The sequence below is a fragment of the Aethalodelphis obliquidens genome, unplaced genomic scaffold (genome assembly GCF_003676395.1).
Source record: "Aethalodelphis obliquidens isolate GAN/ISIS:26980383/991018 unplaced genomic scaffold, ASM367639v1 scaffold8, whole genome shotgun sequence".
Taxonomy (NCBI): domain Eukaryota; kingdom Metazoa; phylum Chordata; class Mammalia; order Artiodactyla; family Delphinidae; genus Aethalodelphis; species Aethalodelphis obliquidens.
In genome coordinates, this window is record NW_020837952.1 from 43,578,267 (window position 1) to 43,603,165 (window position 24,899).

The window sequence follows — 24,899 nt, forward strand, 5'->3', positions numbered from 1 at the left end:
TTGTTCTAGTTCTGTGAAAAATGTCATTGGTAGTTTGATAGGGGTTGAATTGAATCTGCAGATTGCTGTGGGTAGTATAGTTATTTTCACAATGTTGATTCTTCCAGTCCAGAACATGATATATCTCTCCATTTGTTTGTATCATCTTTAATTACTTTCATCAGTGTCTTACAGTTTTCTGCATACAAGTCTTCTGTCTCCTTAGGTAGCTTTATTCCTAGGTATTTTATTCTTTTTGTTGCAATGGAAAAAGGAGTGTTTCCTTAATTTCTCTTTCAGGTTTTTCATCATTCGTGTATAGGAATGCAAGAGATTTCTCTGCATTAATTTGTACCTTGGTACATTACCAAATTCATTGATTAGTAGTTTTCTGGTAACACCTTTAGGAGTCTCTATGTAAAGTATCGTGTCATCTGCAAACAGTGACAGTTTTACTTCTTCTTTTCCAATTTGGATTCCTTTTACTTCTTTTTCTTCTCTGATTACTGTGACTAAAACTTGCAAAACTATGTTGAATAGTAGTGGTGAGAGTGGACAACCTTGTCTTGTTCCTGATCTTAGAGGAAATGGTTTCAGTTTTTCACCATTGAGAACAATGTCGGCTGTGGGTTTCTCATATATGGCCTTTATTATGTTGAGGTAAGTTCCCTCTATGCCTACTTTCTGGAGGGTTTTTACCATAAATGGGTGTTGAATTTTGTTGACAGCTTTTTCTGAGTCTATTGAGACGATCCTATGGTTTTTCTCCTTCAATTTGTTAATATGGTGTATCACATTGACTGATTTGCATATATTGAAGAATCCTTGCATTCCTGGGATAAACCCCACTTGATCATGGTGTATGATCCTTTTAATGTGCTGTTGGATTCTGTTTGCTAGTATTTTGTTGAGGATTTTTGCATGTATGTTCATCAGTGATATTGGCCTGTAGTTTTCTTTTTTTGTGACACCTTTGTCTGGTTTTGGTATCAGGGTGATGTTGGCCTTGGAGAATGAGTTTGGGAGTTTTCCTCCCTCTGCTATATTTTGGAAGAGTTTGAGAAGGACAGGTGTTAGCTCTTCTCTATATGTTGGATAGAATTCGCCTGTGAAGCCATCTGGTCCTGTGCTTCTGTTTTTTGGAAGATTTTTAATCATAGTTTCCATTTCAGTGCTTGTGATTGGTCAGTTTATATTTTCTATTTCTTTCAGTCTCAGAAGGTTGTGCTTTTCTAAGAATTTGTCCATTTCTTCCAGGTTGTCCATTTTACTGGCATATAGTTTCTTGTGGTAATCTCTCATGATCCTTTGTATTTCTGCAGTGTCAGTTGTTGCTTCTCCTTTTTCATTTCTAAGTCTATTGATTTGAGTTTTCTCCTTTTTCTTGATGAGTCTGGCTAATGGTTTATCAATTTTTTTTTATCTTCTCCAAGAAAGAGCTTTTAGTTTTATTGATCTTTGCTATTGTTTCCTTCATTTGTTTTTCATTTATTTCTGATCTGGTCTTTATGATTTCTTTCCTTCTGCTAACTTCGGGGGCTTTTTGTTGTTCTTTAATTGCTCTAGGTATAAGGTTAGGTTATTTGAGATGTTTCTTATTTCTTAAGGTAGGATTGTATTGCTGTAAAGTTCCCTCTTAGAACTGCTTTTGCTGCAACCCATAGGTTTTGGTTCATGTTTTCATAGTCAATTGTTTCCAGGGATTTTTTGATTTACTCTTTGATTTCTTTGGTGGTATCTTGGTTATTAAGTAGTGTATTGTTTAGCCTCCATGTATTTGTATTTTTTACAGACTTTTTCCTGTAATTGATATCTATTCTCATAGTGTTGGGGTCGGAAAACATACTTGATATGATTTCAATTTTCTTAAATTTACCAAGGCTTGATTTGTGACCCAAGATATGATCTCTCCTGGAGAATGTTCCATGAGCACTTGAGAAGAAAGTGTATTCTGTTGTTTCTGGATGGAATATCCTATAAATATCAATTAAGTCCATCTTGTTTAATGTAGCATTTAAAGCTTGTGTTTCCTTATTTATTTTCATTTTGGTTGATCTGTCCATTGGTGAAAGTGGGGTGTTAAAGTCCCCTACTACGGTTGTTTTAACTGTCGATTTTCCCTTTTATGACTGTTAGCATTTCCCTTATGTATTGAGGTGCTCCTTAAATATTTATAATCGTTATATCTTCTTCTTGCATTGATCCCTTGATCATTACCTAGTGTTCTTCTTTGCCTCTTGTAATAATCTTTATTTTAAAGTCTATTTTGTCTGATATGAGAATTGCTACTCCAGCTTTCTTCTGATTTCCATTTGCATGGAATATCTTTTTCCATCCCCTCACTTTCAGTCTCTATGGTCCCTAAGTCTGAAGTGGGTCTCTTGTAGACAGAATATATATGGGTCTTGTTTTTGCATCCATTTAGTCAGTCTATGTCTTTTGGTTGGAGCATTTAATCCATCTACATTTAAGGTAACTATCGATAAGTATGTTCCTATTACCATTTTCTTAATTGTTTGGGGTTTGTTATTGTAGGTCTTTTCCTTCACTTGTGTTTCCTGCCTAGAGAAGTTCCTTTAGCATTAGTTGTAAGGCTCATTTGGTGGTGCTGAATTGTCTTAGCTTTTGCTTGTCTGTAAAGGTTTTAATTTCTCCATCAATTCTGAATGAGATCCTTGCTGTGTAGTCATCTTGGCTGTAGGTTTTTCGCTTTCATCACTTTCAGTATGCCCTGCAACTCCGTTCTGGCTTGCAGAGTTTCTGCTGAAAGATCAGCTGTTAACCTTATGGGGATTCCCTGTATGTTAGTTATTGTTTTTCCCTTGTTGCTTTTAATATTTTTACTTTGTATTTAATTTTTGATTGTTTAATATGTGTCTCGGATTTATCCTGTATGGCACCCTTTGTGCTTCCTGGACTTGATCGACTATTTCCTTTCCCTTATTAGGTAAGTTTTCACCTATAATCTCTTCAAATATTTTTTCAGCCCCTTTTCTCTTCTTCTTCTGGGACTCCTATAATTCAAATGTTCGTCTGCTTAATGTTGTGCCAGAGGTCTCTGAGACTGTTCTCAATTCTTTTCTTTTTTCTTTCTTCTGCTCTGCAGTAGTTATTTCCACTATTTTATCTTGCAGGTCACTTATCTGTTCTTCTGTCTCAGTTATTCTATTGATTCCTTCTGGAGAATTTTTAATTTCATTTATTGTGTTGTTCCTCATTGTTTGTTTGCTCTTTAGTTCTTCTAGGTTCTTGTTAAACGTTTCTTGTATCTTCTCCATTCTATTTCCAAGATTTTGGATCTTAATTATCATTACTCTGAATTCTTTTTCAGGCAGACTATTTCCTCTTCATTTGTTTGGTCTGCTGGATTTTTACCTTGCTCCTTCATCTGCTGTGTTTCTGTGTCTTCTCATTTTGCTTCACTTACTGTGTTTGGGGTCTCCTTTTCTCAGGCTGCAGGTTCGTAGTTCCCATTGTTTTTGGCGTCTGTCCCCAGTGGCTAAGGTTGGTTCATTGGGTTGTGTACGCTTCCTGGTGGAGGGGACTGGTGCCTGTGTTCTGGTGGACGAGGCTGTATCTTGTCTTTCTGGTGGGCAGGTCTGCGTCCAGTAGTGTGTTTTTGGGTGTCTGTGACCTTGTTTTAGGCAGCCTCTCTGCTAATGGGTGGGTTTGTGTTCTTGTCTTACTAGTTGTTTGGCATAGGGTGTCCACAACTGGAGCTTGCTGGTGGTTGAGTGGAGCTGGGTCTTAGCGTTAAGGTGGAGATCTCTGTGAGAGCTTCCACCATTTGACATCACATGGAGCCGGGAGGTCTCTAGTAGACCAATGTCCTGAGCTCGGCTCTCCCACCTCAGAGGCACAGGCCTGACACCCGGCTGAAGCAGCAAGTCCCTGTCAGCCACATGGCTCAGAAAAAAAGGGAGAAAAATAGAAAGAAAGAAAACTACAAAATAAAATAAAATAATTAAAATAAAAAAATATTAAAAATTAATAAAAATATAGAAAAAAAAGAAAGAAAGAAGGAAGACAGCAGCCAAACCAAACAACAACAAATCCACCAATGAAAGCAAGCACTGAAAACTATACTAAAAAAACCCCCAAAAAACGAACAGACAGAACCCTAGGAGAAATGGTAAAAGCAAAGTTATACAGACAAAATCCCACAAAGCAGCATATACATACACACTCAGAAAAAGAGAAAAAGGAAAAAAAAAAAAAAAAATATATATATATATATATATATATATATATAAAGGAAGAGAGCAACCAAATCAATAAACTAACCTACCAATGATAATAAACTCTAAATACTAAGATAAACATAAAACCAGAAACACATTAGATGCAGAAAGCAAACCGCAAGTCTACAGTTGCTCCCAAGCTGGGAGAAATTTCTTTCTCTTCTTTGTTCGCCCACCTCCTGGGGTTCAGCTCTGGATTTGGCCCCGCCTCTGCATGTAGGTCACCTGAAGGCATCTGTTCTTCGCTCAGACAAGATGGGGTTAAAGGAGCAGCTGCTTTGGGGGCTCTGGCTCACTCAGGCCGGGGGGAAGAAGGGGTACGGAATGCAGGGCAAGCCTGCAGCAGCAGAGGCAAACATGACATTGCAACAGCCTGGGGTGCGCTGTGTGTTCTGCCAGGGAAGTTGTTCCTGGATCATGGGAACCTGGCAGTGGTGGGCTGCACAGCTCCTGGAAGCGGAGTTGTGGATAGTAACCAGTGCTTGCACACAGGCTTTTTGGTGGCTGCAGCAGCAGCCTTAGCATTTCATGCCCATCTCTGTCATCCACATTGATAGCCACATCTCGAACCCATCTCTGGAGCTCATTTAGGCGGTGCTTTGAATCCCCTCCCCTCCCACACCCTGAAACAGTGGTCTCTTGGGCAGATCCAGACTTTTTCCCGGACTCCCTCCTGGCTACCTGTGGTGCACTAGCCCCCTTAAGGCTGTGTTCACGCAGCCAACCCAACTCCTTCCCTTGGGATCTGACCTCTGAAGCCCGAGCCTCAGCTCCCAGCCCCCACCCGCCCTGGTGGGTGAGCACACAAGCCTCTCAGGCTGGTGAGTGCTGGTCAGCAGCAGTCCTCTGTGCGGGAATCTCTCCACTTTGCCCTCTGCACCCCTATTGCTGTGCTCTCCTCCGTGGCTCCGAAGCTTCCCCCCTGCCACCCCCCATCTCCGCCAGTGAAGGGGCTTCCTAGCGTGTGGAAACTTTTCCTTCTTCGCAGCTCCCTCCCAGAGGTGCAGGTCCCATCCCTATTCTCTTGTCTCTGTTTTCTCTTTTTTCTTTTGCCCTACCCAGGTACGTGGGGAGTTTCTTGCCTTTTAGGAAGTGTGAGGTCTTCTGCCAGCATTCCATAGATGTTCTGTATGAGTTTTTCCAAATGTAGATGTATTTCTGATGTATTTGTGGGGAGGAAGGTGATCTCCATGTCTTACTCCTCTGCCATCTTGAAGGTCTCTCTTTTATTTTTAAAATTCTCAGTCTTGATGGTTGTAATTCAGTATTTGAGTTTTTTGTTACATCAATAAAACAATTCTCCTAAGTGGTTGCAAGAAGAGGGTTAATCACCTCACTGTACTCTCTTAAACTCCAAAACGCTCAGGTATATTTCTTCACCTAAACAATCAAATATGTCTTCACATAAAAGTGAAGAATTAAAGTCAAGAATGAGAAATTTTACTTACCATTCAATCAGCTTAATATAAGTTATTGGAAAGAATGAATTGACTTTTGATTGGTGACACAAGCAAAGTGAAAATAAAACCTAATGTATAAATTATTTACTATTGCCTTTTAATCTAAATGGTTTCAAAATCTTTTAAAACCCTGATTACTCCTCTTGGTGATGTAGTGATACATTTTTTTCCCCTAAGACTAGAAAAAACTATCATACTATACAAATAGAAAAAAAAGACATTTAGTTGATTTCATGTCTTAAAATTTTTCTCGTAAAAGAGTTTCAAATCCTCAGACCTACCAGCCCAGTAGTGTGGGCAGCACTTATATTGAATTTCAATACTGTAACATTAACATGAATTTCCCTCCAGTGTACAATGATCTATTAGTTAATATCTAATGGTTTATAAAAATCATCATGCTTACGTTTTTGCTTCACGTTACCTTAATTTTTGTACTTCTCAAAAAAGCAGCAAAAATTTTTTTAAATGTCAAGTATTATAATTTAATGAAGAAATCAGTGTTTAAAAACATTACTTCTTTAATGTTTCTATATATATCCTGCATAATTCCATCTTTGGGTATTTTATTCTAAAAGGAAATTGAAACATAGCTCAAAATTTATTCTCTTTAGCATCCCTGGGTGCAAGGTAAAATGAGACTGTTAACACCTTAAGGAATTAGGCACAACTGATCCTGTGTATCAATTTCTCAAAATTGAAAACTATTTCAGCCACTACTTTTTTGGCCTTATTTCCATTCTGTTTAGCTGACAGGACTGGCAGATCTCAACAGCCGCAACACCATATGTTACAATCAAAGCCAGATGACATTCTGGCACTGCAGTGCCTGTATGAATCGATGTGCTAATTTTCTCTTTTGTGATGATTTGTGATAAATCATCTAGAATTTCAGGTATTTAAAATTCAGAAGGACATAATATGGCAAATTTATCCATTCTTCATCTTTTTCTTTCCCTATGGACTCAAGTAGTCTGCCACTTTTAATAACTACCACCTCCAACTTTTATGCCTATGTTCCATTTCCCCTCAATCCAACTGAGGGGAAGAACTCAATACCTGAAAAACATCTTTGTTACCTCATCCATTCATTTTATTCTTTCAACAAATTTATTGAGAACCTACTATGTGCCAGGCACTGTATGAGGCACAAGGAATACAAAGTTGAACAGTGGCAACAAAAACACACACAATTCCTGTCCTCATGGAGTTTACAATGTAGAGGGTCTACATTAATCAAAAACATATAAAATTACAAAGGTGTTCAGTGCTAAGTAGTGGTATGTGTTCACGTGATAATGTATAACAGTGGGTCTTATTCTGGTGAAAGAAATTAGGGAATGCTTCCCTGAGGAAGTGATGAATGAGCTGAGATCCAAAAGACAAACAGGAATTAACTAAGCGACGAAAGTACTTCAAGCCAAAGGAATAGAATGAACAAAGGTTCCTATGGTGGAAGAGGCACTTTGATTCTCACTTATTCCAGATAGTTAAAGTGCAATGAGGGTAGAAGACAAAGAAAGTAAAACATGGTGCAAAATGAAACTAAGAAGTAATAATAATAACTAACCTCTATTAAATGCTTTTCAAGGTGATGTGCCAGTCATTGTTTTAATGTTTTGAGACATTAACTTTTTCAACGTTCATAATTATAATATAAATAGTGGCCCTAATACATAATCTCATAGGCAACATATTTTTGTTTTAATCATAAGAGCAATGAAATGCCATTAATGTGTTTTAAGCTAGAGGTGAAACTGGGGTAGATGGGTTGCCTTGATTAAAACTGCACTTCAAAAAAGAGAATTCTCCCTGCCTATAAAAATGAATCAGGAAGGCCAGAGTAGCTTAGGAAGACCAGTTACGAGTCGACTGCAGTAATGCAGGTAAAAAGTGCTGATGGTAGCTTAGATTAGGAAGGTGGTAAGTGAAGAGAAGTACACAAATTTACGAGGTAAAATGAGAGGATGCAGTAGTGAACTAATTTGGGGGTGGGGGGTTGCAGTTAGGGAGAGGAACGTGTCTAAGAGGAGTTCTAGGTTACCAGCTTGGAAACCAGGGTGATGGTGGTACCTTAGATTGGATACGTTAATAAAAACATAAAGAGGAAGTTTTAACCCCTGTACTGACAAGTACTGAATAACAATAACTACAATAAAAATCCAAAAGGAGTTTCCGGTTAATTTTTTCACATATATTTGCCTGCAATCCTATATAGCCATTCTTACATGGCTTAAATAAAAATAATATTTCATTACAACTAGTGTCACATGGTGATCTTTTGAATTCTAGGATAAAATGAGAAAAGAAAAAAAATACAAGATGCCAAGAAAATGTTTTTCACATATGTAAAATTAAAAAGGAAAACACAAGTATCATTTTCTTCCCCTGATTAACATCTCTGCTAGGGATTTAGCAAAGACATGGCAACTTTATATCTAATTTGTGGTCATTTAAAAACTCTGGTAGGTTGATTCCTGTATTTCTCACACAGCTAAAAAGGTTGGGGTTAACTTAAAAAAAATTCTCCCCGTATCTTTTAAATAGTTTGAGTAATACACACATCATACACACACACACACTTTAAAAGTATTATTATTTATGTTTAAAAGAAAAACAGATAAAAGACCAACAAGTGATTCCTTTCCCCACATCAGGAAAAAATCTGTGAAATAAGGAATAAGATAAAATAAAAGCATATAATTGGGATGTAAGTAAAAAGAGCAGGTTATTGTGATTTCCGTCAAGTCACTTGTTCTTTCTGAGCCTTAAGGTTTCTATTTAACTTTTAAAATGTTAATAATACCTACCTCCCAGGTTTGCTGTGGGAATTACATAATGGTTTTGGAAGTGTTTTATTAATTTTAAATCTCTATAAAAATAGTAATCACTATAAATTTTAAAAAATCTAACAAAGCATACAGAATGTTCAGATCCACATTAATTACCATCTCTACTGTTTACATGATTTTCTTGAGAAAGCCAAATAAATTGAAAATAAGAAAAACATTCAGCATCTATAACACTAAATAATTATAATATATCATAAATTTAAAATTCATATAGAGCAAATAGCTCAAGTCTGAGAAACACTGCAAGCTCTGAAGAAGTTAATGTCCCATCAATCCAGGTTTTCTATAATAGAGACTGCTTTTGTTGACTATATACCTACAGATCAAAAGTATTCTACTAAGGATATAAGCTATACATTTAAAATATTTAATTAGACCTCTGCTTTTAATCTAAAACTATATAATAGTCTTAGATTAAAATGGTTTATCAGGATTTTTAAAACACTCTGAGGTAAAATAATAACAGTTTAACTTGTTCTTTGCTGTATCCTTAGCTCCCAAAACAGGGCCTGTATTTTAAATAATGTTAGTTAAAATGGACATTATAGAAAAAAAAAAAAAAGCCAGTACCATTTTCAATAAAATCTAAAATCACTCCAACACTTAATGTAAAATGAAAGATGTATTTCCTTCCAAGTACTTAGATAGAGGGATGGCTATATAAGTCATACCAAACAAGCAAAGCACCATAAAGTGTCCGAACGTGGTTGAAAAATTTCAAGTATCTTAAAGAAAGAGCAGTCCAGCTAGTTCATGTTCTATCTTGGATATATTTATGTTTAAGAATGTGAATTTTAAAATAGACCCCACTTAGTTTAATTCTATCAGAAATATATTTCAAATTGTTAAAAGCCTCTGTTTCTTAAATACTCATAAACTTTTATTTCATAATGCATGATTGAGATTCTCTCTCATGTTGCTTTCAAACTTAACAATCCCTAGAAAATAGAATTCAAAATTTACCAGTTTTTCTTATTATAGAAGATAATATATAAGTCATACAGAACTTTAATCAAAACTAGCATTATAAATTTGACATGTGCAAACATCCACCTGTTGTGATACTACAGGAATGGTATGAAATTGTTTTATGTATGTGAAAAGAAAATTCTCTGAAAACATTCCCTTCCTTAAATAAAGGAAAGATGAAGGTAAAGAACTAATATAAATAGTATTAGTTAAAATTCTTACAGTTACAAATGCTAAATTTAGTAGGATAGTTAAATTACTCTTTTACTTCTAACAATAAATGTTTAAAGGAATGTACAAATAATGCTTTTTAAATCAGTTGGCCATATACTCTAATGTCTTGCTTTTTTACAGTTTATGCTTTTTATTTTAACATTTGTGCCATCTTCTTTGTTGAAAATTATAGCTTCAACTTACACAGTTTACCCATCACTTAAAATGATTCTTTTTCACATTTTCAAGTTACTTCATAAGTGCAGTAGGGTGATGATTTTCTAGAATTTTCAAACCGAGCCATTAGATATTTATTAATTTGATTGGACTTTTTTTTACAGTAATTAAATATAGATTTAAGTACATAATTTTAATAACATTTAAAATGTAAGCCTCCTTTTATTTTACATTAGCCCTAAAAGCATCTGAATCTTTGTAAATAATAGTAAATTATTAACAAATAGTGATAAATAGTGGGAACACATAGATTTTAACTTTTCTTTTTAAAAAATGCCTATAATGTAATATCAAAATTAGGAAATGACATCTTCTTTTCATTAGGCAGGTAATTATTTTACAGTATGCATTGACTTCCTTATATCACACCAGTTTAAAAGAGGGTTTAAACCCCAAAACACAAAACAACCAAAAGATTGTAATGCCCGTACCTAGTATTTTCTAAACTGGCTTTGGAATAGTCACCACTTCATCACATTCTATTTCATTTTATTGTCTTTTCATGAAAAGGAAAGTCTTCCACTAACTGGAAACATCACATTATAAATATAACCACCATACTCCAGAGCTATAATTTGAGTTTCTGACTGCCACTCCTGCTATTCAACTGTCATCTTCTTTATATGATGGAGAAGAGCATCTTTTTCCAAGTGAGCTTCTGCAAGAGCTGTTTTAGCTTTAGCCAATTCCTGTTTAAGAGATTCATTCTCTTCCATGAGCTGAAATGATAAATTTGGAAAATAAGAAAACTTAACCATTTTCAGAAAACACAAACTATTTATACAGTATCAAAGGTGTGACACATGAGTCAGTAAAATTACCCAGTGCTGGTGAGGATGCACTTAAGCCGAAAACTGCTTTGAGAAGTTATTTGGAAACACATACCAAGCACTTAAAAATGTCCGTAAGTTTTGACCCAGCAATTCAAAACACTAATTAACTTCTAATTTCCAAATCTAATAGTGATTTTGTTTAATTTCAATTTCTCTTAAGATGCTGCTGCCTCACCACTCCTTGCTAAGCCTCTCTCCTCTTTTGCCTTTTATGCTACAGTTCTTTCTTGTTTACCCCTGTCTACCTATGGACTTTTCATCTCTTCCTTAGCTGTTTAATAACCCTTAAATTTTTCATATTCTATTAAATTCCATAATTGGTCACCTTCTCTTATCACTGGAGCCACTCTCTTAGATGATCTCATCTACTCCTGTGGCTCCAATAACTGTAGATAGCCTGATGTAGCACAAGCCTCTCTCTGGAGCACCAGACCCACATTCTGAATATCTCATTAGACATTTTCATCTAGATGTCAATAGGTCTCCCCTCATTAAGACTCGGTTCAAGCATTTTATCCTCTTAGAACCATTCCCTAACCCCTAACCAGGAAGATGTGATAAAACTTTCTCCACAGGAAAACACATTTACACAGATATATTAAAATAAATTCGTTCAATTTCAAAGAGTTCTCAGACCTTTTAGTACCAGCTTAAGAATGCCTGCCTTACAGACCAAGTTGGGTATGTCACTATACTTCCCAAACTCTAGTACATATAACACATGAAACACTATGTTCTGACTACCGTTTACATGCTTCTGTCTTTCCCACTAAACTTTGAGTTTCTTAATAGACAGGGAGTGGTATACTGTTACAATTCTATATCCTTAGCTTAGAGTTGACATCCAACAAATCCTGTTAAACAGATGAATGAACTCATTCTGTGGTTCTATCATAGAGAATTAAAATTCTGCTGGACAGAATTTGATAACAGCAAAAAATAAAAAGCAACTCAAATATTAACAAATGTTAAGAGGAACCTTTAGAAATGACAATACGTCCACACCCATATTAATCTGCCACTAACAATAAATATGAAGCATCGACTATACTTGAATTAAAAAAACAAATAAAATACATATATGAAGCATATGTAGTAATATGGAAGATATCTGTTAAACAATGTTATGTAAAAAAAATACAGTTATATACACTAAAATAGTAATTGTTTAGAAAAATTACTAAAGAGCCTGGGAGGCTCTGGAAAGAGCCTGGGAGGAAAAATTTAAAAATACTGACAGCACTGTAGGAGGTTACAATATGTTAGAGTTGTTTTAAAATATTTTTCCAAAGTTCTGAAACGTAACAATACTTTTGCAACTTAAAAATAAGACATCAAAATGAATATATCTTCCAAGAAGCCTTCGTGGATTCCAGAAACTGGCACTGTCTCACACTTACTCCTTTATCTTCCATCAGACTACAAACTCTGTGAAGGCTGGGGATATCCATACCTTGCTCAACACTGTATCAACAGCATCTAACACAGTGCCTGGCATATAACAAGCACTCAACAAATGTTAAATAAGTAAATAATGTCTTAACTATTTAATATTTAATTGCTGAAACTGAATGAGAATGAACTAGTTTTTCCATTACCTGTTCCCTAGTAAAGTCAAAGGAGCACTCAGGAAAGTTGACTGACTGAGAAGGCCAAGGAACCTCTGGGCTCGTCTGAGTGGCTTGAGTGACACTGTGTTGTTTTTTCAGATCACACTTTCCACTGGTAAGCAGCACTGAATCACTTTCGACATCTTCTTTCAAATCATTTCTAGTGTTAAGCATCTGAGAATCTAATACAACAAATAAATACTCAGATAACATTTCTAAATACTTGATAAATCTTAAGTTCTCTTGTGAAAAACTAATTTAAAAATGAGTATCTCTATTAGTAGGAAGACATTATGAAACAGAAAAACAATAAAGTCAATAAAACAAAAAAGCTCATTCATTGAAAAGATGAACAAAATCAAAACCAAAAGCTCATCTGTTGAAAAGATGAATAAAATTGATAAAACCTTAGTTAGATGGACCAAAAAATAAAAAAGGAAACAAATTACTAGAATCAGAAATGGAAGAGGGGACGTTACTATCCACCTAACAGAAATAAAAATAATTGTAAAGGAATACTGTGAAGAACTGTATACTAATAAATTAGACAGCTTAGACGAAACAGAAAAATTCCTACAAAGACACAAGCTACCAAAATAGACACAAATACAACAGGTAAAGAGATTAAATCAGTAATCAAAAACAAGTGATGGTGCTTCAGGTATAGCCAGATACTGAAATTCATACGATGTCCTCAGGAGTGTCAATTTAGGAACCTGACTCTCTCTACTTCTCAGGTCCACTTTTCTTCTCTTCTGGGTTAGTTCAGTCATATCATGGCAAAGGTAGACTCTGGTGACCCCAAACAAGTAAGTTTTACAGCCTGTGACCCCTTCTCTCTCAGTGTCCTTTTCAATTCACAAAAAAAGACTCAGAATGCTTGGGTCACAGTCCATTCATGTATCACTCAGTGTCCCAAGGGCTGAAATCTTTTGACTGGCCCTGCTGGGTCCCATCTCCATTTTTGTGATAGGGTTATATGATTGCTAAGTCCACCAAAATCACATGTAACAGTCATGATAGAAAGGCAGTTCACCATATCAAATTACACTGAGCAGACAAAAGAGTAATACTGCTCAAAATAATTTTTCCCCTTAAAAAGATTTCCAGGGCTTCCCTGGTGGCGCAGTGGTTGAGAGTCCGCCTGCCGATGCAGGGGACACGGTTCGTGCCCCGGTCCAGGAGGATCCCACATGCCGCAGAGCGGCTGGGCCCATGAGCCGTGGCCACTGAGCCTGCACGTCCGGAGCCTGTGCTCCGCAACGGGAGAGGCCACAACAGTGAGAGGCCCGCGTACAGCAAAAAAAAAAAAAAAGATTTCCAGAAGGGGTTAGCTAAGTCAAAGAACAAAAATATTTTTTAAAGCTTTTGTTCATATTGCCAAATTACCCTCCATAATGGTTCCATCAATTTTACCCCTATTCTGTATATATAAAAATGGAATAGTTCCATCAACATGGATAAATGACATCAAGTTGAGTTTTGGTTTCTTCTTGGGTTCATTATATTACAGTGGTCTCAAATCAGAAACTACTTTTTATAATATTGTCCTGTACTGATTATGTTTTAGTACTACTAAAAAATGTAGGAAAAAAACTACAAAAACTGTTGTACTGGTTCAGACCAGCATACAATTCAGCTTGGCAGTGACTGTAAGAGAAATTCTAAAGTACTATGCAATGGAAAAGCCAACTTCTCCACTCTTTCAACCTCAAAAAATTAATAACACCGCTAAAATTCTACTTGATTACAAATTTATAACATACTTTTGTTTTTCAAACTTGTAGAGGAGCAAAACTCTTCTTTTAAATGAAATCTGACATAGAATGCTAATATGAACTAAAAAAAAAAAAAAGCTGAGTTACATAGGCTGTAGTGAGAAAAATAGAGGGCCCAAGACCCATTTTATTTAGCCTATATCTCACTACTCATGGGATCCTAAGAATAAAGAAAAAACCACTGACCAAACAATTCTGAAACCCATTTTATTTCGATCACTAGCAGGTGGAATGAGGAGAGAAAAGGGAAGGAGAGGGAAAGAAGAGAAGAGGAAGAAATATGGGAAGAGAAAAAGAAGGAATGAAATAGAGGAGGAGGGAGGAGAGAGAGCTAGAGAGTGGAGGAGACAGAGGAGTGAGGATGGGAAAAGAGGAAGAGGGATGTAGCTGTAACTGGAGATAAAGACGGAGAGTTAACTGTGAGTCTGCTTTGCATATACACTCATTTGTAGTACCTAAATTTTAGATTCCACATATAAGTGAAATCATTAGTATTTCTTTTTCTCTGTCTGACTTATTTCGCTAAGCTTAATATTCTCTAGGTACACTCATGTTGCTGTAAATGGCAGAATTCATTCTTTTTTATGGTTGAGTAATATTCCACAGTGTGTGTGTTTATATATATATATATCTATCTCATATCTTCTTTATCCATTTGGGTTGCTTCCATATCTTGGCTACTGTAAAGAGTGCTGCTCTGAACAGAAACAGACTCACAGATACAGAAAACAAACCAGTGGTTACCAAAAGGGAGAAGAAAGCAGGGAGGGGCAAATGAGGAATATGAGACCAAGAGATACAAACTACTAGGTATAAAATAGATTAAAACAGATAAACAACAAGGATATATTGTATAGCACAGAGAAGTATAGGCATTATCTTGTAATAACTTTTAATGGAGTATAATCTATAAAAATATTGAATCACTATACTGTACACCTGAAACTAATATAATATTGTGAATCAACAATACTTCAATTAGGAAAAAAAAGAGGGAAAGATAAGTAGGGAGAAGCAGGTAGGAAGGGAAAAGGAAGAGATAAGAAGGGGAGGAATGAGGAGGAAGAGGCAGGAAGAAGCAAGTGTAAAGATGGGAGGGACTGGAAAGGGATAGGAAAGGAGAGAACCTGTAACTGACAAGGGTAATTGGAGTCTATTACTATAGAAAGACATATTTCCTTTTATTTACTTTAAAAGAGCTTCTTTCTAGCTCTTTCTAGAGCTTTCAAGCTTCTTTCTTGTTTTTTTTTTTTTGCGGTACGCGGGCCTCTCACTGTTGTGGCCTCTCCCGTTGCGGAGCACAGGCTCTGGACGCGCAGGCTCAGCGGCCATGGCTCACGGGCCTAGCCGCTTCGTGGCATGTGGGATCCTCCCGGACCGGGGCACGAATCCGTGTCCCCTGCATCGGCAGGCGGACTCTCAACCACTGCGCCACCAGGGAAGCCCTTCTTTCTAGTTTTTAAGACAAATTTTGATGAACAAATCCATGCCCCTCATGGATGAAATGTGCACCTTACGACAATGTACACTTTTCCCCTCGCATAGGCTCTGCTAGTTACTTTCTAGATCTTGTACCTTGGACAAGCCATTCAACTTATCTAAACTTTAATTTCTTCATTTGCAAAAAGGAGATGATAAGAATACTTGCCTTAATTATCTCAAAGGGTTATGGTAAGAATTAAGTGAGTCAATATTTAATGTAAAAGAACTTAACAAACTGGAAAGCATTATTCAAATATTAACTGCTGTTAGTACCACAGCAGGTGTTCAATAAATACTTGACTCTAAATCGAGGTTTTAACAGTTCTCTGTTTATTCAGACAGAAGATGTCTATTCATTTGTCTTCTCTGAGTGTCATACAGGCACTCTTCCGAGTTTAGGTTTTACACTACTCCTTAGGTTTAGTAATTTAAAAATTCTTCCCTCATTCCCAGTGAGGAAGTATTATGGCAATGATTCTAAGGCTGTATATGGCAAAGAGTTGTTCATCACGGACCATTAAATATACAATGCCCCATCCTACCCCCAACATTCCAATATAATCTATTGGGAGGTACTCCCTCACAACACTTTTGCTGGGAGTCAATGCCACAACGGGCACTCTCTCAGATGGGAGTATGCCAGGTCCTAGGTGTGTTGGGTGCAAGACATGTTAAGAGACAGGACACTACTATTAAAATTAATTAACAGCACATGGCATAGGATATACACACATACTATATATATATATATATATATATATATACACATATATACACACACACACACACACACCCCCAAACACATACACAACAAACATTTTCTATCTTTTTCTCTTATAATAGTGTTATTAAGTTACTCAATTAGTCATATTTCACTGGAGCAACAAGAAATTGTAGTATACCTTTGTAATTTTCTGAAAAATTATTTTAACTTTCTCTTTACTGAAAAACTAGTCTTTCCCAAGAAGTGTGGAGTACTATGATAAGTGGCAATAAATAAATAAAAACAAAAAAACACCTATTCCTTCATGATGAACTTTATTTAATCACATCCAGAGCAGCTGCAAGTATACCTCATAGTACACTAAAAGAACAGGAAGGAGTAAAGAAAAATATTAGGTAAGCTGCTATTATCACAGCAACAAACACCTAAAACTAATTTTTGAAACACCTACTAGTCAGATTATTCTGAATGCTCCTGTTGGCTAAATAAATTTGTTTTAAGGGAGAAAAAATCAGCATACCTCAAAATTTCTTTCCTTATTTTTCTTTTTTGGCTGTGCCACGTGGCTTGCAGGATCTCAGTTCCCCAACCAGGGATTGAACCTGGGCCACGCAGTGAAAGCACCGAATCCTAATCAATAGACCACCAGGGAATGCCCATACTTGAAAATTTCTTAAAGAGCTACTTGAGAAAGTAGGGCCATTCAAATTATTTACCCAAAGTGCTTCAAAATTCTAAGAAGCAAATAAAACTGTTAAATACTTGTTTATCATGGCTAATATATTAATTTGAGTAGTATTTATGATACATTATCATACAAGCTTTATGTGCGATACATTAGACTATGTGTTACATTACGTACGTCATACACCAAAGACCCTCATGCAATTCATTTCCACATGATAAGAAAAATAACATAATGTAATCTGCTTCATGATATTGTGCTTAGGAATACACTGAAATAAAACATGAGACACTCTGTATAAAACAAAGCATACTTGCTTATGCTTAAAACATGTTGTTCTTTCCAGAGACAATGGAAAACTACTTTAAAATAAATTGTCTTAAATTTTGTACAATTGCTAATATCCTGAATAACACAACAAACTTTTCCATCGTCTCAATGAGCTTTTGAAAGGTACATCAACAATTTACAGGACTTCCCTGGTGGCACAGTGGTTAAGAATCTGCCTGCCAATGCAGGGGACACGGGTTCAAGCTCTGGTCCAGGAAAATCCCACATGCCGCAGAGCAACTAGGCCCGTGCGCCACAACTACTGAGCCTGTGCTCTAGAGCCTGCGAGCCACAACTACTGAGCCTGCGTGCCACAGCTACTGAAGGCTGTACACCTAGAGCCCACGGTCTGCAACAAGAGAAGCCACTGCAATGAGATGCCTGTGCACAGCAACAAAGAGTAGCCCCCACTGGCCACAACTACAGAAAGCCTGTGTGCAGCAACGAAGACCCAACACAGCCAAAAATAAATAAATATTTTTTTTTAAAAAGTAATGCTTAAAAAAAAAATTTTATATACATGAGTACTGCTGCTAAATTTAAATAATACCCTGAGTTTTGATGCCCACTTAAAGAAAATCTAGGATATGCTTTTCTCTAACATTTCATCACTACCTAAATGGCTTTGCTGAAAAGATCCAAGTGTCACTGTAAAAACATGAAATAAGAAAAATTATATTCCTAAAATGTAAAACATTTGATAAGGAGCAAGAGTTTTCAAAAATGTAAGAAATGAAGTGTATAAATATGTGACATATTCTGAAAAGATAAATATGTGATTTTTTTTTTTTGGCCACACCACGGGGCATGTGGGATCTTAGTTCCCCGACCAGGGATCGAACCTGCGCCCCCTACAATGGAAGCGCAGAGTCTTAACCAATGGACCGCCAGGGAAGTGCCTCATATGTGATTTTTTTTTTTTAACCCATACAACTTTAAAGACAAATCCAAATGGAGTTTCCATACTGAAATGATCTTGCAAATATATGCCCTTGCTGTATCAGTGATTCACTTTTGCCTTAGCTACTACATTAAAATACAGTTCACAATTGGTAAAATATGTATTGATATTTCACTAATTGTAAAATATAGATAAGAAATATAGGGGAAAATACAGAGAAAATTTTTTCAAAGCACCTTGATTTTAAATTAGTTTTTACTCATTAAATTGATGTTTATTTAATTCTTTATTTCTCCATTATGTGTATGCAAGTGGATATTTTTCTTTAGATATTATAAACCTCTCATTTAAAACAAATATTTGTTTTTGTTTTCTTTAGCAAATAGTAATTAATCTCACTCAGTTGCCAATAAATCCCCAACAGTTAGAGCAAGGATTGTTTTAAATTTTGTCAAGTATAGATATTTTATTTGGGACTTCCCTGGTGGCGCAGTGGTTAAGAATCCACCTGCCAATGAAGGGGACACAGGTTAGAGCCCTGGTCTGGGAAGATCCCACATACTGCGGAGCAACTAAGCCCGTGCGCCACAACTACTGAGCCTGTGTGTCACAACTACTGAAGCCCGTGTGCTTAGAGCCCGTGCTCTGCAACGAGAAGCTCACGCACTGCAACGAAGAGTAGCCCCCACACCGCAACAAAGACCCAACGCAGCCAAAAATAAAATTAATTAATTAATTTAAAAATATTTTATTTTCTGGTACATTTTTATGTCAATGACAAACTTTATTGCACTGATATCAGAGAAATGGTCTGCATGAACTTTATGTTTTGGAATCTGTTGATATTTTCTTTGAGACTGAATTAATAGAGAAGTTTTATGGGTATTTGAAATTACCCATTTGTTGAATTCAAATATATATATATATACATACACATACACACACACACACATTTATATTTATGTATCTATACTTGTACTCTGAGAGGCATGTAAAAGTTTCTCTATGATTGTAGCATCTCAATATGATATGATTCCATTTCTCTTTACTTCAAATAGGTTTGCTTTATATTTTTCAGTTATGTTGTTAGATGGATAAAGGTTTATGACTGAGGTATGTTTTGGGGGATCTTTTATCAATATGAAATCTCTCTCTGAGGCCAATGACTTTAAGAGGCACCTCACAAAAGAAGATATATAGATGGCAAATCAGCATACGAAAAGATGTGTACATCATATGTCATCAGGGAAATGCAAATTAAAACAACAGCATACCACTACACACCTACTTAGAATGGCCAAAATCCAGAACATTGACAACACCAAATGTTAGTGAGAACATAGACCAACAAGAAATCTCATCCACAGCTGGTAAGAATGTAAAATAGTACAGCCATTTTCTTACAAAACTAAATGTACTCTTAACCATAAGATCCAGCAATCACACTCCTTGGTATTTACCCAAAGGAGCTGAAAACTTATGTCTACACAAACACCTGCATGTGAATGTGTACAGCAGTTTTATTCATAACTGCCAAAATATGGAAGCAACCAAGATGCCCTTCAGTAGGTGAAATAAACTGTGGAACATTCAGACAATGGAATATTATTTGGCTCTAAAAGGAAATGAGCTATTAAGCCTTGAAAAGACATGGAGAAACCTTAAATCATATAACTAAGTGAAAGAAGCCAATCTGAGGGCTTCCCTGGTGGCGCAGTGGTTGAGAGTCCGCCTGCCGATGCAGGGGACACGGGTTCGTGCCCCGGTCCGGGAAGATCCCACATGCCGCAGAGTGGCTGGGCCCGTGAGCCATGGCCACTGAGCCTGCGCATCCGGAGCCTGTGCTCTGCAACAGGAGAGGCCACAACAGTGAGAGGCCCGCGTACCTCAAAAAAAAAAAGAAGCCAATCTGAGACAGCTACATACTGTATGATTCAGGTCTGACTCTGGATATCTCTTGAAGGTAGAGCTGATAGATTTTAGGTGACCTACTATTTTTTACTTCAAAGATCAGGCTTTTAATTTTCAAGGATTTCTAACTGGTTATTTTCCATAAAAGCTTGTTCTTGTTTTGAGTTCAAAATCCTATCATCTGTCTGAGGATATTAATTATAATTCTTTAAAAGTCTCAACTTTTCTTCAGCACTCTGAAGCACTGGAACACTCTGTTCTGGTTTTGTGTAAGACAGACCTGCAGTTTTGGGATATAAAGCATCTGGGAGCAAGAGCCATATAACAAACCTAACTTCTCACACCTGAGCTATCTTCACCTGAGCTTTTATCAGTAATGAAGATGACATTTTTTTTTAATTAATTTATTTTTATTTTTGGCTGTGTTGGGTCTTCGTTTCTGTGCGAGGGCTTTCTCTAGTTGTGGCAAGCGGGGGCCAGTCTTCATCGCGGTGCGCAGGCCTCTCACTGTCATGGCCTCTCTTGTTGCGGAGCACAGGCTCCAGACGCGCAGGCTCAGCAGTTGTGGCTCACGGGCCTAGTTGCTCCGCGGCATGTGGGATCCTCCCAGACCAGGGCTCGAACCCGTGTCTCCTGCATTAGCAGGCGGATTCTCAACCACTGCGCCACCAGGGAACCCCAAAGATGACATTTGATCTTCGTTGGCCTGACTTCTATGTTTGCTGTAGCTGTTCCCCAGCTCCAGAGAGGAAGGACTCTTCAGTCAAGAGTGCCCCACAAACTGCTTCTACCTCAGCAATAGTCTTCTCTTTCATGGTTTCTGGCTACAGATTTTTCTGGTTTGTCTCTTATCAGTCCCTTACATTTCACCCTCAAGTAGCTACTAACAAAGTGAGGACTAGAATACCTAGGTCTACCAACTCAAGCTCTTTCCACTACTCCACACTACCTTAGAAGACACAGTCCTTACATTAGAGACCTTAGAAATCTTGCTAGAATGGAGATACAAGCACTGAAACAGAACTAAATACATAGCAATATACTATAAGTAACTAAGGTATGGAGAATAAGTACTCAAGAATTTTAAGAAGTCACATCAAGTTATAGAGAAGGGTTCACTGAAAAGGAGAAGATTGAGATAACCCTGGAAGGACTTCATTCAAAACACCTTTGTAGAACAGATACTAAATCAATTATAGATGAGTTATTCCTGAGCTAGAGGTTCATACATGGATGATATTTTATCACAATGTACTCACAGTGTCCCTAAATCATCTACTACTACATATGCATACACATATAAAATAGTATATAAAAAGTATGAGTGAAAAAAAAACAATCAGCATACTAATAATGACATATTTCAGTTAAATGTTCACTTAAACTGTTTTCATATGTACCTCTGATATGAAAAGAGCCATCATCATTTCTCTCTACCACAAGATGATCAATATGAACAGTTACAGGAGCTGGTTCAAAGGATACTGTATTACTACGAGGACTGTCATCCTACAGGAAAGGTAAATAGTATTGGCATGTTGTTATTAAAGTAAAAGATAAAATTAATCATCTTCAATTAATCATGTTCTTAAACATTACTTCAGCCAATAATATTCTTAATGAGTTTGAAATATATCTTTAACATGCTTTAGTTCATACAGTGAGAAAACTGCTCATTTTATTTTGATATTTTCTAATTTCTATGAAAAATCTCTACACCATCACCACAAAGACCAACCAGTTCATATTTCTAGACATGAATCAAAGTCCAGGTAGGCAAAGTGAACATTTATAACATGAAAATATAAAAATATTTGTTAACATACTTTTAAATTTATTTTTGTGTTAGAAACTTGTATCTTCATTGGCATCACTGTTGCAACAGTTTCATCTTCCAAAAAATGTTGAATATTCATAAGAGAAGATATAAGAAACTCAGTGCTAAAGTTTTCTATATGGCACTGCAGAAAGCCATTCTTTTCTGCAAGCAAAGAGTGTATTACAGCACCAGGCCCACTTTCAAATCTCAGAGTAATCTCAGGAGAGGATTTAGAATGAATTACAGCTTTATGATCTGAACCTATGAAAAAAGAACAAATAAAAATTATAACTTTGTAGCACTACTCAGACATGTCACTCTCAATTACCGGTCATTATTGTCACTTTGTACAATGTTAAAGCAATAATAAACTTTTAATATTTACTCTTAAAATAAGATATTTACAGTACATGTACCTCACCTTAATTTTCCCAATTTTCATTTTTATAGACAATCTTCTACTGCAATAACGCTGTCTTGTCTAAACTTTTCTAAAATATTTATTTATTTATTTATGCCTGCGTTGGGTCTTTGTTGGTGTGCGTGGGCTTTCTCTAGCTGCGGCGAGCAGGGAGCAGGGGCTACTCTTCGTTATGCTGCGCGGGCTTCTCACTGCAATGGCTTCTCTTGTTGCGGAGCACAGGCTCTAGGCATGCGGGCTTCAGTACTTGCGGCACACAGGCTTAGGTGCTCCACGGCATGTGGGATCTTCCTGGAGCAGGGCTCAAACCCGTGTCCCCTGCATTGGCAGGCAGATTCTTAACCACTGTGCCACCAGGAAAGCCCTGTCTTGTCTATACTTTTATATATATTTTTTGGTAACATGGAAAAACATGCCGTGATATAAATCTGATGATGCATAACTCAGATATTTGGAGTGTGTCTGAGTGTGTACATAGCTATACATTTATTATATAATGGACAACTGTGATGAAGAAACAGTCATGGCATTTAAAGTGACTCAAGCCATTTCTCAAGTAGTGACAAAAGCCTGAAGTTTTGTACATTCTTCATTACAATTAGGCCCTTAAATAACTGGAAAGGTAAATAGAGAAGACCCCATTAACACGTTACTACTAGAAGACAATTTTGAAACTAAAATTATAGCAAAGGAAATATATTTATGTTTATATTTACATTTATTTATGCCTTGGTCTTGCTCCAAAAAAGAATTTGAGGTGGCTTACAGAGCTATAAATACTCAAGTTCAAAACAAATTTCTTTAATTTCAATAAACACCCATAAAATATCTTTAAAAATAAAAGTTCCTAGTGGAACTACTTAAGTGAATTGGCGCTCATGGTAACTATTTTGTTTATTTTACATTACCTAGCTCTAAAAAGAATAGGAGAAAACATGCACGTGGTATAATCAGATTAAAAAAATAAGTAGGGAAGAGAGAGGGAAGATGGCGCAAGAGTAAGACGCGGAGATCACCTTCCTCCCCACAGATACATCAGAAATACATCTACACGTGGAACAACTCCTACAGAACACCTACTGAATGCTGGTAGAAGACCTCAAACCTCCCAAAAGACAAGAAACTCCCTACGTACCTGGTTAGGGCAAAAGAAAAAAGAATAAACAGAGACAAAAGAACAGGGACACGACCTGCACCAGTGGGAGGGAGAGGTGAAGGAGGAAAGGTTTCCACACACCAGGAAGCCCCTTCGCGGGTGGAGACTGTGGGTGGCGGAGGGGGAAAGCTTCGGTGCCGCGGCGGAGAGCACAGCAACAGGAGTGCGGAGGGAAAAGCGGAGAGATTCCGGCACAGAGGATCGGTGCCGACCGGCACTCACCAGCCCGAGAGGCTTGTTTGCTCACCCGCCGGGACGGGCGGGGCTGGGAGCTGAGTCTCGGGCTGCGGTCGGAGCGCACGGAGAGGAATGGCACTGGCAGCGTGAACACGGCCTGCAGGGGGTTAGTGCACCATGGCTAGCCGGGAGGGAGTCCGGGGAAAAGTCTGGACCTGCCGAAGAGGCAAGAGACTTTTTCTTCCCTCTTTGTTTCCTGGTATGCGAGGAGAGAGGATTAAGAGCGCTGCTTAAAGGAGCTCCAGAGACAGGCGCAAGCCGCGGCTTACAGCGCGGACCCCAGAGTCGGGCATGAGACGCTAAGGCTGCTGCGGCCACCACCAAGAAGACTGTGTGTGAGCACAGGCCACTCTCCACACCCCCTCTTCCGGGGAGCCTGTGCAGCCCGCCACCGCCAGGGTCCCGGGATACAGGGACAACTTCCCCGGGACAACACACAGCGTGCCTCAGGCTGATGCAACGTCCCGCCGGACTCTGCAGCCGCAGGTTCACCCCGCACGCCAAACCCCTCCCTGCCCCCGGCCTGAGTGAGCCAGAGCCCCCGAATCAGCAGCTCCTTTAACCCCGTCCTGTCTGAGCGAAGAACAGACACCCTCAGGTGATGTACACGCAGAGGCGGGACCAAATCCAAAGCTGAACCCCAGGAGCTGTGCGAACAAAGAAGACAAAGGGAAATCTCTCCCAGCAGCCTCAGGAGCAGCAGATTAAAGCTCCACAATCAACTTGACGTACCCTGCATCTGTGGAATACATGAAAAGACAACGAATCATCCCAAATTCAGGAGGTGGACTTTGAGAGCAAGATTTATGATTTTTTCCCCTTTTCCTCTTTTTGTGAGTGTGTATGTGTATGCTTCTGTCTGAGATTTTGTCTGTATAGCTTTGCTTTCACCATTTGTCCTAGAGTTCTATCCGTCCATTTTTTTTTTTACTTAAAAAATTTTTTTCTAAATAATTTTTTTTATTTTAATAACTTTATTTTATTTTACCTTACTTTATTTTCCTTTATCCTCTTTCTTTCTTTCTTTCCCTTCTCTTTCTTTCTTTCCCTTCTCTTTCTTT

At 37.5% G+C, this 24,899-nt stretch overlaps 1 protein-coding gene across 6 annotated transcripts in view; it reads right to left on the reverse strand.

The window, feature by feature from the left end:
- Positions 1 to 8,257: 8,257 nt before the first annotated feature.
- The window catches only part of BLTP3B (bridge-like lipid transfer protein family member 3B), a 103,925-nt gene continuing 87,283 nt past the window's right edge, over positions 8,258 to 24,899 (reverse strand). For all 6 annotated transcript variants that reach the window (XM_027107303.1, XM_027107301.1, XM_027107306.1 and 3 more), the window contains 4 exons: positions 22,032 to 22,285; positions 21,606 to 21,714; positions 12,383 to 12,576; positions 8,258 to 10,670 (listed from right to left, as the gene is read on the reverse strand). In XM_027107303.1, the coding sequence (XP_026963104.1) occupies positions 10,551 to 10,670; positions 12,383 to 12,576; positions 21,606 to 21,714; positions 22,032 to 22,285 (677 nt within the window). In that variant the 3' untranslated portion in view covers positions 8,258 to 10,550. The remainder of the gene's footprint in view (positions 10,671 to 12,382; positions 12,577 to 21,605; positions 21,715 to 22,031; positions 22,286 to 24,899) is intronic.